Source organism: Rhinoraja longicauda, chromosome 3 (assembly GCF_053455715.1).
Source record: "Rhinoraja longicauda isolate Sanriku21f chromosome 3, sRhiLon1.1, whole genome shotgun sequence".
NCBI lineage: Eukaryota > Metazoa > Chordata > Chondrichthyes > Rajiformes > Arhynchobatidae > Rhinoraja > Rhinoraja longicauda.
Window position 1 is genome coordinate 11035776 of NC_135955.1, and position 17832 is coordinate 11053607.

At 45.1% G+C, this 17832-nt stretch overlaps 1 protein-coding gene across 5 annotated transcripts in view; it reads left to right on the forward strand.

Moving 5' to 3' along the window:
* Positions 1-17832, forward strand: part of LOC144612030 (ephrin type-A receptor 5-like) — a 317322-nt gene that overhangs the window by 169507 nt on the left and 129983 nt on the right. For all 5 annotated transcript variants that reach the window (XM_078431503.1, XM_078431511.1, XM_078431540.1 and 2 more), the window contains exon 4: positions 13349-13504. In XM_078431503.1, the coding sequence (XP_078287629.1) occupies positions 13349-13504 (156 nt within the window). The remainder of the gene's footprint in view (positions 1-13348; positions 13505-17832) is intronic.

Below are 17832 nucleotides of genomic sequence, written 5' to 3' on the forward strand. Positions count from 1 at the left end.
CGTGCCAAGAACTGCCTTGTTCCAGGGTGGCTAATTATTGGAGCTTCACCGCATAATGGAAAACCATATATATATATATCATACCATATATATATGGGAGGTCATGTTACAGTTGTATAAGATGTTGATGAGGCAGCATTTAGAGTATTGTGTTCAGTTCTGGGCACCATGTTATAAGAAAGATGTTGTCAAGCTGGAAAGGGTACAGAGAAGATTTACAAGGGCTAGAGTGGCTGAGCTACAGGGAGAGGTTGAGTAGGCTGGGACTGTATTCCTTGGTGCACAGGAGGATAAAGGGGGATCTTATTGTGGTGCAAAAAAATCATGAGAGGAATAGATCGGGTAGATGCACAGAGTATTTTGCCCAGAGTAGGTGAATCGAGGACCAAAGGACATAGATTTAAGGTGAAGGGGAAAAGATTGACTAGGAATATGAGGGGTAACCTTTTCACACGAAGGGTGGTGGGTGTATGGAACAAGCTGCCAGAGGAGGTAGTTGAGGGAGGGACTACCCCAACATTTAAGAAACAGTTTGGCAGTACATGGATAGGACATGTTTGGAGGGATATGGACCGAACGTAGGCAGGTGGGACTAGTGTAGCTGGGACATGTTGGCTGGTGTGGGCAAGTTGGGCCGAAGGGCCTGTTTCCGCGTTGTATCACGCTATGACTCTGTGACTCTAAAAGATCAAAATGTTTGACCATTTTGTTTTTGCACACTCTCTATAATAGCATCGATTACTTTAGTTTGAAGTTGATACATGAATTACGCTGCAGAAATGTGCAAAACAATGTCATTCAATGTTGAGTAACTGTAAAACTTCCTCCGAAGGCAGCCACTCTACCGCTGTGCCGCTGCGAATAGTCTGCCTGAACACTAACCAACTGCCCTGCAGATACATAGAAACATAGAAACATAGAAAATAGGTGCAGGAGTAGGCCATTCGGCCCTTCGAGCCTGCACCGCCATTCAATATGATCATGGCTGATCATCCAACTCAGTATCCCGTACCTGCCTTCTCTCCATACCCCCGATCCCTTTGGCCACAAGGGCCACATCTAACTCCCTCTTAAATATAGCCAATGAACTGGCCTCAACTACCCTCTGTGGCAGAGAATTCCACAGATTCACCACTCTCTGTGTGAAAAAAAACGTTCTCATCTCGGTCCTAAAAGACTTCCCCCTTATCCTTAAACTGTGACCCCTTGTTCTGGACTTCCCCAACATCGGGAACAATCTTCCTGCATCTACCCTTAAGAATTTTGTAAGTTTCTATAAGATCCCCCCTCAATCTTCTAAATTCCAGCGAGTACAAGCCGAGTCTATCCAGTCTTTCTTCATATGAAAGTCCTGCCATCCCAGCATTTTATTAGCTTTATTATGAACAGCTTGGTATTGATTGTTGGCTTTCTCAGAATAATCAATCTTCACATTTAGATACTTTCTTGCCTTCTCGTGCCAAAAGGGCAGATCTTTATAATCTGCACACCTTTTGTTTGGTTCCATAATATGCATTACCTTGGGCTTTACAGTAAATATCTAAATTAGAATCTGTCTGTCTAATTCTAAAGAATGTATTGAATTCTATTTATCTCTGCACATTCTTTGTCACTTAGCTACATCACATGTTATGATCAACAAATCATCAAGGTCTGACATCCTTAACTTTGAAAATTCTCAATGTCGAGACACTATACTCATTAAAAAAAAACCTCCCTGGGTCTTTCCTTTACTTGCAAAGGTGAAGGGAGAATTCTGCACAAGTGTACAGTCCAAGCTTCAAACCCGATTTTACATTATAGAGGGACATTTCATTCTTACAGTCAAATGCTGTAAAAAAAATAAATTCAATGTTTTTACAGCTTTGCTGAAAACAGTTGTTTTCTAATTGGAAACCTCCAGTGAGGATTCAATAATGGAATCCACTTACTTCTCATTGTCTTCCCACACACAAAAAGAATATCTCCTTTGATAGAAACACAATGCTGTCGATAACCAACTGGATTTAGATCCAAAATTAATAATTTTAGGATTATCAGAACACATTACAAACTTTACGCTAAGTCAGAGTCGCTTTCTTGACTACAGTTTAATAACTGCGAAAAAATTAATACTTACATTTTGGTAAAAAACAGTGACCCCCACAATTAAAATGTGGATTACGGAAATGACCGAGACCTTGCATTTGGAAAAAATAAGGTTTGCCTTAATTGACAAACCAGATCTATTTTTTAAAATTTGGTCTCCATTTAAAAATTGAAGCTTTGTAAGAATTCTATAACCAGTTTGTCGTTTATTATTATTTGTACATATGCTTTAAAAAATTTAAAATTTAAAAAATATATATTTTTTTTAATTAAAAAAAAAAGAAACACAAAGCTGGAGTAACTCCGCAGGACAGGCAGCATCTCTGGAGAGAAGGAATGGGTGACGTTTCGGGTCGCGCCACCATTCCTTCTCTCCAGAGATGCTGCCTGTCCTGCTGAGTTACTCCAACATTTTGTGTCTATCCAGTTTAAACCAGCATCTACAGTTCCTTCCTCCACAAAAATATCTCCTTGTTTGGTTTAGTTAAGAGATACAGAATGGAAACAGACCCTCCAGCCCACCAAGTCCAAACTGACCATCGATCACCTAGTTCCATGTTATGCCACTTTTACTTCCATTCTCCACACACCCTCCTAACTTGGACACTCTCCTAACATTGTCCTGCCTTCACCCCTGAAGACCCCCTGACCACCTGCGGTCACAGAAAGAACGGGCAAACTCCACACGGAGAGCTCCCAATGTCAGGGTCGAAACCCTGGTCTCTTTCGCCGTGAGGCAGCAGGTCTCTCTTCGGGCTAACGGAATCAAGGGATATGGGGAAAAAGCAGGAATGGGGTACTGATTTTAGATGATCAGCCATGATCATATTGAATGGCGGTGACAATAGACAATAGGTGCAGGAGTAGGCCATTCGGCCCTTCGAGCCAGCACCACCATTCAATGTGATCATGGCTGATCATTCTCAATCAGTGCCCTGATCCTGCCTTCTCCCCGTACCCCCTGACTCTGCTATCCTTAAGAGCTCTATCTAGCTCTCTCTTGAACCCCTTTCGGCCCACCGGGTCCGTGCCGACCAGTGATCCCCGCACATTAACACTATCCTGTACCTACTGGGGATAATTTCTACATTTACCAAGCCAATTAACCTACATACCTGTACGTCTTGTGTGGGAGGAAACCGAAGATCTCGGAGAAAACCCACTCAGGTGACGGGGAGAACGTACAAACTCCGTACAGACAGCACCCGTGGTCGGGATCGAACCAGGGTCTCTGGCGCTGCATTCGCTGGAAGGTAGCAACTCTACCGTTGCGCCAACGTGCCGCCCTATGATATGGAAGAGCTGTTTTCTCAATGACCATCAGGTCATTGAACAAACCCCTCATCCTACCTCAAAACAGAGAACACTCTGAAGAAGGTTTCCTATCCATGTTTTCTAGAGGTGCTGCCTGACCTGCTGAGTTACTCCACCATTTTGCGTTTATCTTTGGTATACACTAGCATCAGCAGTTCCTTTTCATTATATTATATCTTGCACTGCCATGGACTTGTTTTCTGATTGTGCATTGTTGCACTAATTTTTTTCTTTGCACAGAATTTCACTGACTCGGAGAATTTATGTGTCATTGAAATTTCATTGATGTTTTTGTGTGCTGTTTGAGTCTGCCTTTAATGCTGCTGCAAACAAGATTTTCATTGTACCTCACCATACTTGTGCAGCTGATAACAAACTCAACTTTTCACAATAGAATTGACCCACAAAGAACTTTTCAAAGGTACATTTGATTTTTCCAAGTAAATTGGAAGTGCTCATTATCTGTGGATGCACTTCCCTCTCTTCAAATGTCAACGCATGGTGTGATTTCTTCTTAAGTATAAATATTCCTGTTTCCTCTCAAAATTCTGGGGGTTGAAATTTGTCCTTGGTGAACGGGTTAACTGTGGGACACAATAGTGCACGAACACCGTACTCTGCTTCTGCAATGTGGTTCGATAACAATCAAATGAGTTGAATTGATGATGATGATGATGATGATGATAATGACGATGATGATGATAATGACGATGATGATGATGATACTTTATTGTCACTTGTACCCAGCCAGGTGTCAGGGGTTATGGGGAGAAGGGAGAAAAATGGGGTTAGGAGGGAGAGATAGATCAGCCATGATTGAATGGCGGAGTAGACTAGGTGGGCCGAATGGCCTAATTCTGCTCCTCTTACTTACGACCTTATGAGGTACAAAGTAAGCAAAAGATTGCATAAAGTACCCATGCCTTCTTCGTCCTGTACCCCACCCCCCCTTAGTCCTCGATGCCCCCCCCCCCCCCCCCCCCCCCACACCGGGTCCTCCTTTGTTCTCAGTGGCACAGCCCAATCCACCCCAGCCTGACCCCATCCTCGGTTCCTCTCCGTCCTTGGCCCGACCTAACCTCCAGGCAGAGTATGATGTGCGTATCTTAATGTATCACACAGTTAGCCCGTGTGATGATGGACAAATTTCCACCTTTATATCTGATCTTTTACATATGGTCTATTTACATGAACTAGTGGAATTATTCACCCAAGACAGATTCATTGTCATTTGTCGGGCCTATCACTGATTTAACCCTCAGACCACATTCTACAAAGTCGTTTGACGTTTATCACGAATAAAACTAGAAAAATCAATGCAAATATTTAGTTTAGTTTGCTTTATTGTTTATAGAGGTACAGTGAAAAGCTTTAGTGGGGGAAGGAACTGCAGATGCTGGTTTACACCAAAGATAAACACAAAATGCTGGAGTATCTCGGGACAGGCAGCATCTCTGGAGAGAAGAAATGGGTGACGTTACAGGTCGAGACCCACTTTTCCTGCATGCTAACCAGTCAGTGGAAGGACTATACATGATTATAATCGAACCACAGTGTACAGGTACAGGATGAAGGGAATAATGTTAAGTGCAAGATAAAGTCCGATTAAAGATAGTCCGAGGGTCTCCAGTGAGGAGACATATCGGAGGACTGTGGCGAGAAAGAGCCGCTGTGAAAGAAGACAACAAGCACAATAACACAGAACTAGTGTGAATGGGTAATCGATGGTCAGCATGGACTTGATGGGCTGAAAGGCCTGTTTCCATACTATAATCAAATGCATTGTTCCATGTTTTCATCAATATCTCTCATAATAACAAATTGTGCTAGAATTGCAATATTACATAAATCACATTTTTCCGATGGGAATTGTGTGATTTGTTTGTCTGGATCTATAGATTGGAGCCAATCCTTCACAATAACTTAATTGCAAGCTATGTTATCTCCATTGGTATAGTTGGCATTGGAATGGTCTTTGATCCCTCAGTCGCCTTAAGCTTGTAATCTAACTTGCTCGTGGCTGATGCGAGTCATTATGTTTTATATGAAGAACAGGATGCAATATTTTGGAAATATTCAGATAAAATTTCAGGGGACATTACTTTTTCATCTGGTTCCCTTACTCATACTAAATCGAGAATTATTCAATCGACTCATTACTTTATGCACGATGCCTTTGCTGCTGTGACAACATTCGGCAAATGTACGATATCGGCTTGCCTTTGCTTCAGTCCATTGCACTGGGTACAGACCGCACATGAAGCCATCTGATAAATGACCCAAACTGTGGGCAAACCCAGGCAGTGCCAAAGATTCCAGTGACAGATTACCCCTGGATCTGGAGCTTTGCCAGGAATGTGCTATCAAATGAGTGAGGTCTAATTAAATGACCTCAGGAATGAACCTAAATGGCTGAGCTATTTCTAATTTTGTAACTCATCAAAATACAATATCTCTTTAAAGTGTTCATGCTACTGACATTGACTTTAATGCGGAGATTCATTTTTTTCCCCCCAGGATTGTAATTAAAAAATAATGAGCTCGCCAGACTATTCTTAGTCACAGGTCAGCCTTGAAGTAGTGCGGTTTAATTCACTGCCGTGGACTCATCTTAACGCGAGGCAGAGGGCAGGAGATGGCTTTTCCTTTCATGTACTTGCTAGAGAGAGCCTCCCAGACAGAACCTTGAAGTGGCCCTCCTTTCAAGCAGGTTAATATTGATCCGGATAGGTTTTGTCTGTTGGACCTTGCGGCAAAAGTGGATTTTGTGAGCGTACTCGGGAGAGAGTTCAGGGAGTAATTGTTCAAAAATAAATTAGTTTTTGTAGGAGAAGTAAACGAGAAGCAATCTGGGTTAGTTAATGAAAAGTCACATCACTCCACGATACCGAAACTGATCACAGACGATTTGTTTCAATGAGAGGATAGTTCCTTCAAGTTAGCTTTGTTTCAGCGTGCATGCAGCATATCTAAAACAAAATGAAGGCAGGAATTGTCATCATTTATAAGAAAAGATTTAATTGACTTTTTTTAATGCCATCCATTTACTTCCCGTCCCCATTCAAAATATTTTGCACTGCAAACAGTGGGAAATATTTGGCACTAAAGACTGGGATCCCAGGTGACATCATCGATAACTCTTCACTACCTGCATGGGTCTTGTGTTCAAAATGAATTTGAATGTGAGAGATATGTATGAAGGGCAAAAACAATACAGTTATAGCGTCATAGAGTCGCAGCGTTTTACAGTGTGGAAACAGGCCCTTTGGTCCAACTCGCCCACACCGGCCAACATGTCCCATCTACACTAGTCCCACCTGCCTGCATTTGGCCCATATCCCTCCAAAATTATCCTATTCCTATACCTGTCTAAATGTTTCTTGAACGTTGCGATAGTCCCTGCCTCAACTACCTTCTCCGGCAGCTTGTTCCATATACCCATCACCATTTGTGTGAAAAAATTACCCCTCAAGTTTCTGTTAAATCATTTCCCTCCTCACCGTAAACCTATGTCCTCTGGTTCTTGACTCCTCTACTTTGGGCAAAAGACTCTGTGCGTCTATTAAATCTTTACATTTCTTTAAATGATGGCACTATCTGGGCCTTCATTCTTTTTATCGTGTGTATGTTGATTGATCGAATTGATTGAATGATTCGGCATAGAAACAGACTCTTCGGCCCACTGAGTCAGGGAACCTTGGATGACGAGAGAATTTGAGACTCTGGTCGGGGAAAAAGGAGTCATGGGACAGGCATAGATAACTGGGATCATGCTGGGATCAACTTAAGGAGTTTCGGGAACTGAGGAGCACACTTAAGAAGGAAATCAGGAGGGCAAAAAAGGGGGCAGGAGATAGCGATTTTATGCACATTAAGGGAAAGAGGCTGTCTAGAGAGTGAAAACCAACTTGGTCCTCTCTGTGTGGAGTCTTAGGTGATGGGCAAGGTCTTCATTGCACATTTGTCCTCTGTTTTTACCGTGGAGAAAGACATGAAGACCGGGGAACTTGGGACAGTGAATGGAGATGTCTTGAGGACAGCCCGTATTACAGTCGAGGAGGTGCTGAATGCTCTACTTTGTATGACGGTAGATAAATCCCTTGGGCCTGATTTGTAAATGGGCAAGTCTTCTTCCTTCTCAGTAAATACAGAGGGAAAGAATTCCATCCTTTCATCACAGGGCTTTTGACATTCCTCCCTGGAGTTTGTAAAAGTACATATCTTGCAGGTCTGTAATGGTATTCTATACTTGCCATATGCAAATGCATTTTACAGTTAGAATGAATCAATAAGATATTGCACAGCTAACACAATATATATTCCTCTCAGTGTAAAGTTAAAAATGAAATCTATTCCTAATACCAATAGAGCTGATGAGAGGAATGTTTTCCTTAGAGTTGACCACAGAGGACATTGCCTGTGTTTTTAAACAGTGTAGTACAGACAGACCAAGGTCTTAAGGTCGTATGTGATAGGAGCAGAGTTAGGCCATTGGGCCCATCAAGTCAACTCCACCATTCAATCATGGCTGATCTATCTCTCCCTCCTAACCCCATTCTCCTGCATTCTCCCCTACCCCTTAACACTTGTAATAATCAAAAATCTATCTATCTCTGCCTTAAAAATATCCACTGACTTGGCCTCCACAGCCTTCTGTGGCAAAGAATTCCACAGATTCACCACCCTCTGACTAAAGAAATTCCTCCTCATCTCTGTCCTAAAGGAGCATCCTTTAATTCTGAGGCTATGACCTCCAGTCCTAGACTCTCCCACCAGTGGAAACATCCTCTCCACATCCATTCTATCCAAGCCTTTCACTATTCTGTACGTTTCAATGAGGACCCCCCTCATTCTTCTAAACTCCAACGAGTACAGGCCCAGTGCCATCAAACGCTGATCATGTGTTAACCCAAGAAGACCCAGAAATGAGAACCAAACCAAAATTTAACAAGAAAATAGTGATGTTGTTATTTTTTTCACCAAAGCAAAGAATGCTCTCAGGAAAGAATGTCGTAATTACTAGTTCAAAGTAATTCTGATGTTATCTTACAGGTTAGCCTTATACTGGATTTGAATTAATATGCTTCATGTTAAAAATTAAAATGTTATGAATTGCAATTCTACTTGTAAAGTATTGCATGTTCTTGACAGTTGTATATTCTCAAATCCAGGTGGCACCATGGCGTAGCAGTAGAGTTGCTGCCTTACAGTGCCACAGACCCATGTTCAATCTTGACCTCAGATGCACTCTATATTGAGTTTGAATGTTCTCCCTGTGACCCTGTGAGTTTTCTCCGGGTGCTCCGGTTTCCTCCCACATTCAAAAGACGTGCAGGTTTGCAGGTTAATGGCTCCTGTAAATTGTCCCTGGGGTGTAGTGTGAAAATTGGATTACCACAGAAGGCTGTGGAGGCCAAGTCATTGGCTATTTTGAAGGCGGAGATCGACAGATCCTTGATCAGTACGGCTGTCAAGGGTTTGTGGCGAGAAGGCAAGAGAATGGGGTTGAGAGTGAAAGATAGATCAACCATGATTGAATGGTAGAGTGGCCTTGATGAGCCAAATGGCCAACTTCTGTCGCTATGACTTATGAACTTATGATAACATGGAACTAGTGTACGGGTGAGTTTTGGTCGACGTGGACTCACTGGGCCAAAGGGCCTGTTTCAATGCTGTATCTCTAAATTAACCTAAACTAAATTCTCAAACTTGAAAAAAAGAGTTTGTTTCTCTCATAAGATTGTACATAGTCCGATTATTAATTAAAACTGAGAGCAGATACTGCGGTACAGTTGTCTGATTGCTGCCAGCAGAACTGCATAACCATTTGTTAAAGAGTGGAGTCATAGTCATAGAATGATACATCATGGAAACAGGCCCTTTGGCCCATCTTGCCCACACCGACCAACATGTCCCATCTATACTCGTCCTACCTGCCTGCGTTTGCCCAATATCCCTCTAAACCTATCCCATCCATGTACCTGTCTAACTATTTCTTAAACGTTGGGATAGTCCCTGCCTCAACTACCTCCTCTGGCAGCTCGTTCCATACACCCTTCAACCTTTGTGTAAAAAAAGTACCGCTCAGATTCCTGTTAAATCCTTTCCCCTTCACCTTAATCCTATGTCATCTGGTCCTTGATTCTCCTAATCTGGGCAAGAGACTTTTTGCATCTACCCGATCCCTTCCTCTCACGAATTTGTACACTTCTTTAAGATCTGAAGCTAGACTACTCAACCTTTCCTGTAGTTCAGGCCCTGGACTCCTGGCAACATCCTCGTAAATCTTCTCTGCAATCTTTCCATCGTGACAACATCTTTCCTATAACATGATGCCCAAAATGTTTTAACCTGAACTTATGAAGGCAGAGAGGGTTCTGCGCAACAATCTTGTGACTGAGTTCTTCCTTTGTTCTTCCATGCATTCTCCAGTGCAAAGTGGTGGGGAGTGATGGCAACCATATGTACACATTTCCAGAGAAAACTGTGGCAACTGATCACACAGCCTTAAGATTCCAGGTTTTGACTAAAGGGCCTTAGGCGATTTTTTAGGCGACTGCCGGCGACTGTCAAAGTGGTAGCAGATCGCCAAAATTTTCTTTTACCCTACGACAATGACCACGACAATGCCGAGTCAGGTCGATTACGATACAAGTTACTTTTTACAAGAAACTAGCACCTGGCTAAGAGATTACACCGTCTTCGGAAACATCGCGAAATTCCCACGCTTACCTGACCGTCAAACTGTCGCCTCCAATCTACCTGTCAAATGTCCTGACGGTAAATAAATTGGTATCTTCTGGTATCTTCAAATGCCTTTTCTTAATTTAATATTATGTGCTTCTAAATGCATCTGCAACAGCCTAGCAAACCTGGGGACAGCATGCGACAGCGCCCGCAATAAGCTACGATACCTGGCGACAAGCCAGCTGTCGCCGAGACATTTCTATCTGGAATTTTTTTCCGCGAGGCGCCGAGATCCGCTACGATTCTTTGAAGACTCCTCACGATCATGCCCGCGACACCCTGGCAAACGTTCGGCGACAGCCTAGTCGCTGGCAGTCGCTTTAAAATGGCCCTTAACTGCGTTTGTACTGCATGTTTATCTGGATGAGGCAGAGTTCTCCTGATGATCTTAATCCGAGTCTCCCCAATGGAACAAGCAAGCAAATGCTTCCCTTCCTGTTCATTGTTTTATTTGTCGAATCAAAACAGAAAAATTTAATTCCCATTATTTGTTTTAAGGTAAGCTTTAGGCAAATATGATTGAGGTTTTTTTTAAAATGTTTTCTTCCTCCCTCCATTTCCAGCTTAATCACATCCTTCCTGTAGTACGGTGATCAATACACATTATTGCCGGTGCGCTCTCACCAATGTCTTGTGCAGCTGCACCATAATGCCCCAGGTCTTGAACGATTGCTCAACACTTTAACTCCCCCTCCCATTCCCACACCGACCTTTCTGTCCTGGGCCTCCTCCACTGTCAGAGTGTGGCCCAACGCAAATTGGAGGAACGGCGCCTCATATTTCGCTTGGGTAGCCAACAACCTAGCGGTATGAATTTGATTTATATTACTTTAAGTAACCCTTGCTTTCCCTCTCTCTCCATCCCTCCCCCACCCTAGTTCTCCGACTAGTTTCGCTGTCCGCCTGATTAATTTTACTGTTTGTCTGCCTCGCTGTCATCTTCCCCTCGGCCAACAATGAACTATTCTTCATTTCCTTGGCCATTGTCTGCTTTGTTCTGTCATTTTCACACCTTACCCTTCCATATCTCTAGTTTCCCTCTCCCCTGACTCAGTAGGACCCATTCCTTTTCTCCAGAGATGCTGCTTGGCCCTCTGAGTTACTCCAGCATTTTGTGTCTATCTTGATCTCATTGCCTGATCGATGCAGACACATGTGTTATAAGCCTTCCTGTTCACCCTTTCTACTTGCATTGCCACTATCAGGCGACAAAGTATTGTTTCCGAAATCTCTGTTCCACAAAACTCTCCAGGAACCTACCATTTATTGCGCATGCCCCACTCCCATTTAACTTCCTAAAATGTCTCATTTTGCATTTGTATGAGTTAAATTTCATCTGCCATCCCTTCAGCTAGTTTCCCAGTTCAGAGAGGAAGGACATAGGTTTAAGGTGAGGGGGAAAAGATTTAATAGGTACTGTTGTCCTTCGTGGTCCGGTACCTTTGGTGACTCTGGACGGACCACGAATACACGTGTTTAAAATGTGATCATGGTGCAGCTTGTACTCCAGGCTGTTTATTCCAAGGCCGCCTGGATCCAGAGTGACTGCCTAATCACACCAATCACTTATATACACAGGCATACAAAGTAGTCCTTGGATACACAAAGTAGTCCCATCAATATCACAACATCCCCCTTGTCTTATATATTACAACATCCCCCTTGTCTTATATAAAATTGTTTTCTTTACCATTCGAGGGCTAAAATATATTTAACAAACAAAACCAAATAACACAACTAAACACAATTAAACATAATTGCTTTTTTTTCGCCATCATGGTGGTCACTCCTCTGTGGTAGTTCACTCAACGCCGGGTGGTCACTCACTCCGTGTGGTCACTCACTCCGTGTGGTCACTCACTCCGTGTGGTCACTCACTCCGTGTGGTCACTCCACAGATATATACATATATACAAAAGCATCAAATATAATACATTAAGCTTTCAGCACACAGATCACTACACAGATCATTAAACACAAAATATTCATTTTGTTCCATATCTTCCCCTCAAGAAGACGTGCTGCGTAGATCAAACGTAGTGTAGGCTCTAAATGCTCCACCACCATGATTTGGCTGCCACTGCTGGCCTCCCACTGCTGGGCTGGCACTGCTGGCCTCCCACTGCTGGCCTCCCACTGCTGGGCTCCCACTGCTGGGCTGGCACTGCTGGGCTCCCACTGCTGGGCTGGCACTGCTGGGCACCCACTGCTGGCCTCCCACTGCTGGGCTCCCACTGCTGGGCTGGCACTGCTGGGCTGGCACTGCTGGGCTCCCACTGCTGGCCTCCCACTGCTGGGCTGGCACTGCTGGGCTGGCACTGCTGGGCTCCCACTGCTGGCCTCCCACTGCTGGGCTCCCACTGCTGGGCTCCCACTGCTGGGCTGGCACTGCTGGGCTGGCACTGCTGGGCTCCCACTGCTGGCCTCCCACTGCTGGGCTGGCACTGCTGGGCTGGCACTGCTGGGCTCCCACTGCTGGCCTCCCACTGCTGGGCTGGCACTGCTGGGCTGGCACTGCTGGGCTGGCACTGCTGGCCTCCCACTGCTGGGCTGGCACTGCTGGGCTCCCACTGCTGGCCTCCCACTGCTGGGCTCCCACTGCTGGGCTCCCACTGCTGGAATCGCTGTGCGATTGCGCCTCCGCTGCAGTGCGCGCTGGCCCCGCCCGCAGGTGCTCCCCGGCCCCGCCCACATACACAAAGTAGTCCCAGCAATATCACAACAGGTACCTGAGGGGCAATATTTTTTTACACAATGGGTACATCGAACGATCGGCCGGAGGAGGTAGATAAAGCAGGTACTATCCCAGCAGTCAAACATTCGGACAGGTACGTGGGTAGGACAGGTTTGGAAGGATACGAGTCAAATGCAGGCAGGTGGGACGAGTGTAGATGGGGCATGTTGGTCGGCGTGGACGAGTTGGGCCGAAGGGCCTGTTTCCGCGCGGTATAACTCCATGACTCTATGAAACGGAATGAATTTGACAATTCAAAAGTCGCATTTGTTATTTTAGAGATATGATGCAGCTGATCAAAATGTCTGGAAGAAGGGAGCTGACCAGAAACATCACCTCTCCATGTTCTGCCTGACCTGCTGAGTTACCCCAGCACCTTGTGCCTTTCTTTGAAAAACCAACATCTGCGGTTTCCTTGTTTCTACCATGTGATTGAAATACTTGTCTTGTATTTAATTTCTGCAGCTTGTCAACCAGGATTCTTTAAGGCTTCACCATACAGTCCCTACTGCAGCAAGTGCCCTCCCCACAGTTATACCCATGACAGGGGATCGGCAGTGTGTCACTGCATGGAGAACTACTTCAGAAGAGACAATGACCCACCCTCGATGGCCTGTACAAGTAAGTACGCACTTACCTCCTGTGCCCTCAGTTGACGTTTATTTTCCAGTTTCAAGTGGGGCCGGGAAGGAGAAAGTTTAACAAGCTGATAATGCAGTTTGCTGCCAGATGTCCATTTGAAGAGAAGGAATGGGTGACATTTCGGGTCAAGACCCTTCTTCAGATGATGTTCTGTGGAGTATTGTGGAACAGAGGGACATTAGTGCGCTATTCCAAAGATCCTGGGAAATGGACAGTCATAGAGTCATACAGTGTGGAAACAGGCCCTTCAACCCAGCTTGCCCACACTGACCAAACATGCCCCGTATACACTAGTCCCATCTGCCTGCGTATGGCCTACATCCCTCTAAACCAGTCCTATCCATGTACCTGTCTAAATGTTTCTTAATCATTGCGATAGTCCCTGCCCCAACTACCTCCCCCAGCAGCTTGTTCCATACACCCACCACCCTTTGTGTGAAAAAGTTACCCCTCAGGTTCCTATTAAATCTTCCCCGCCCCCCTCACCTTAAACCTATGTCCGCTGGTGCTCGATTCCCCTACTCTGGGCTAGAGACTCTGTGAGTCTACCAGGTCTATTCCTTCCATGATTTTGTACACATCTGTTGTGATAACATCTGCCATCCAGCTGCAGATGTCAGCAGGGCGATCTGCAGTTAGCGGTTGGCACAGAGCTGAAACATAGTGGGCACTGCACCATTGATTCAGGATGATTCAGTTGCCTGATCACAGTTTCCTCCCATCTGTTATCAGGCAACTGAATCATCCCACCACAACCAGAGAGCAGTGCTGAACTGCTATCAACCTCTGTGGTGACCCATGGACTATCCTGGCTTTACCTTGCACTAAAAGTTATTCCCTCGTCATGTATCTACACAATGTAAATGGATGGATCGTAATCATGTATTGTCTTTCTGCTGACTGGATATAGCACGCAACAAATATCTTTTCACTGCACCTCGGCACACGTGACAATAAACTAAACTGAACCATTCTTACTATAAGAAAATAACTGCAGATGCTGGTACAAATCGATTTATTCACAAAATGCTGGACTAACTCAGCAGGTCAGGCAGCATCTCGGGAGAAAAGGAATGGGTGACGTTTCGGGTCGAGACCCTTCTTCAGACTGAAGAAGGGTCTCGACCCGAAACGTCACCCATTCCTTCTCTCCCGAGATGCTGCCTGACCTGCTGAGTTACTCCAGCATTTTGTGAACCATTCTTACATCTGCCGGACTTCAATTGATGCTTGTGCCTGCAAGAATGGCAGGAGTGTGGGTTAAGAACTTGCCCTTCTCTCTCAGGGTGTTGGCATTCGCACTGCTGGCACAGGGACACAGAAAGTGCCCTTGCATTTGACCCACTTCACTTGGTCCAGACTGCTGCCACCGATGAATGGATGGGGATGCCACCAAGATTGGTGGAGTAGTTGGGAGGATGGAGGGTAGTCTCAGGATGCAGGGTGACAATGGTGCGATTGGGGAAATGGGCTGGGAAATGGTCAATGGAGTTTAATCCAGGTGAACTTCAGCTGATACAAGAATGATCCCAGGAATGCATGGGTTAACCTATGATGAGCGTTTGTCAGCACTGGGCCCATCATTAGGGGGGAACGCATTGAAACAGACAGAATAGTGAAAGGTTTGGATAGAGTGGATGGGGAGAGGATGTTTCCCCTAGTGGGAGAGTCTAAGTCTAGAGGTCATAGCCTCAGAATTAAAGGATGTTTTTTTAGGAAGGAGATGAGGAGAAATTTCTTTAGTCAGAGGGTGGTGAATCTGTGGGATTCTTTGCCACAGAAGGCTGTGGAGGCCAAGTCAGTGGATATTTTTAAGGCAGAGATTGATAGATTCTTGATGAGTACAGGTGTCAGAGGTTATGGGGGGAAGTCAGGAGAAGGGGGTTAGGAGGGAGAGACAGATCAGCCATGATTGAATGGCGGAGTAGACTTGATGGGCTGAATGGCCTAATTCTACTCCTATTCCTCATGACCTTATGATACATTTTGGGTGATACGTTCATACCACCAGTGAGGTTGGGACATAGACCATGAATGATGTGTGTAAGAAGGAACTGCAGATGCTGGTTTACACGGAAGATAGTTGAAAAATGCAGGTGCAACTCAGCAGGACAGGCAGCATGTCTGGAGAGGGGGAATGGGTGACATTTCGGGTCGAGACCCTTCTTCAGATAATATTCTGTGTAGTATTATGGAACAGAGGGACATTAGTGTGCAATTCCAAAGTTCCTTGAAAACTGCATCACAAGTGGATAAACCTTTGGTCTTTCTAGGTGAGGCAGAGGTTCACCTGCACGTCCACCAACCTCATCTATTGTATCCGCTGTTCCAGATGTCAACTCTACATCGGCGAAACCAAGTGCAGGCTCGGCGATCGTTTCGCTGAACACCTCCGCTCAGTCGGTTTCAACCAACCTGATCTCCCGGTGGCTCAGCACTTCAACCTTCCCTCCCATTCCCAATCTGACCTTTCTGTCCTGGGCCTCCTCCATTGTCAGAGTGAGGCCCAGCGCAAATTGGAGGAACAGCACCTCATTGGGCAGTTTACACCCCAGCGGTTTGAACATTGACTTCTCCCACTTCATGTAGTCCCCGCTTCCCCTCTCTATCCCCTCCCCCTTCCCAGTTCTCCCACTAGTCTTCCTGTCTCCAACTACATCCTATCTTTGTCCCACCCCCTCCCCTGACATCAGTCTGAAGAAGGGTCTCAACCCGAAACATTACCCATTCCTTCTCTCCTGAGATGCTGCCTGACCCGCTGAGTTACTCCAGCATTTTGTGTCTATCACAGTTAGATAATATGGTTAAGAAGGCATATGGGACATTGGTCCTCATTAGTTTAGTTTAGTTTAGTTTAGAGATACAGCGCGGAAAAAGTCCCTTCGGCCCACCAAGTCCACACCGACCAGCAATCCCCGCACATTAACACTATCCTACACACACTAGGTACAATTTACATTTATACCAAGCCAATTACCCTACAAACCTGTACATCTTTGGAGTGTGGGAGGAATGAAGGCTAACCAATGCCACACATCTCCGCAGGTAAACGTTGCTAGTATTAAAATTATTTGCCAAAGGCTAAAATAGCAACTTACAACGTGGCTTACAAAAAGAATGTTACAGCACATTTTAAATGGTATTATTTCAGGACAGCAATAATATTGAATCAAAATATATCATAACTGTATAACGTTCTGTTTCTTGGTCAATTTGATCACGGGGCCCCACAGCATAGTTTAGTTTAGCTTAGTTTAGAGATACGTTGCGGAAAGAGGCCCTTCGGCCCACCGAGTCTGCACCGACCAGCGTTCCCCGCACATTAACACTATCATACACACACTGGGGACAATTTACAATTCTACCAAGCCACTTAGCCTATCATACCTGTACATCTTTGTAGTGGGGGAGGAAATTGTAGCTCCCGGAGTAAACCCACGCAGGTCACGGGGAGAACGTACAAACTCTGTACAGACAAGCGCACGTCGTCAGGATCGAATCCGATTCTCTGGCGCTGTGAGGCACCAACTCTACCACTGTGCCACTGCCCTTTGAGGCATTGAATACAAGAGCAGTGAGCTGATAAAAACTTGGTCATTCTTCTGCTGGAGTGCTGTATGAGCTTCCGGTCACCACACAATGTGCTGTAACATTCTTTTTGCAAATAGACAATAGACAATAGGTGCAGGAGGAGGCCATTCGGCCCCTCGAGCCAGCACCGCCATTCAATGTGATCATGGCTGATCATTCTCAATCAGTACCCCGTTCCTGCCTTCTCCCCATACCCCCTGACTCCGCCTTCCTTAAGAGCTCTATCTAGCTCTCTCTTGAATGCATTCAGAGAATTGGCCTCCACTGCCTTCTGAGGCAGACAATTCCACTGATTCACAACTCTCTGACTGAAAAAGATTTTCCTCATCTCAGTTCTAAATGGCCTACCCCTTATTCTTAAACTGTGGCCCCTTGTTCTGGACTCCCCCAACATTGGGAGCATGTTTCCTGCCTCTAACGTGTCCAACCCCTTAATAATCTTATGCGTTTCGATAAAATCATGTTGTAAGTTGCTATTTCAGCCTTTGTCACTGGTGCAAATAATTTTAATACTAGCGACATTTACCCGCGGAGATGCATGGCATTGGTTAGTCCTCATTCCTCCCACACTCTAGAGACGTACATGTTTGCAGGCTAATTGGCTTGTGATACTGGTGGGGAGCACCCAAGAATGCTCCCAAGTCTATCAGAATGCTGCCCAGGGTAGAACAGTTGTGTTAAGAGGGAAGTCTGGAGAACCTGGAGCAGAGGAGGTT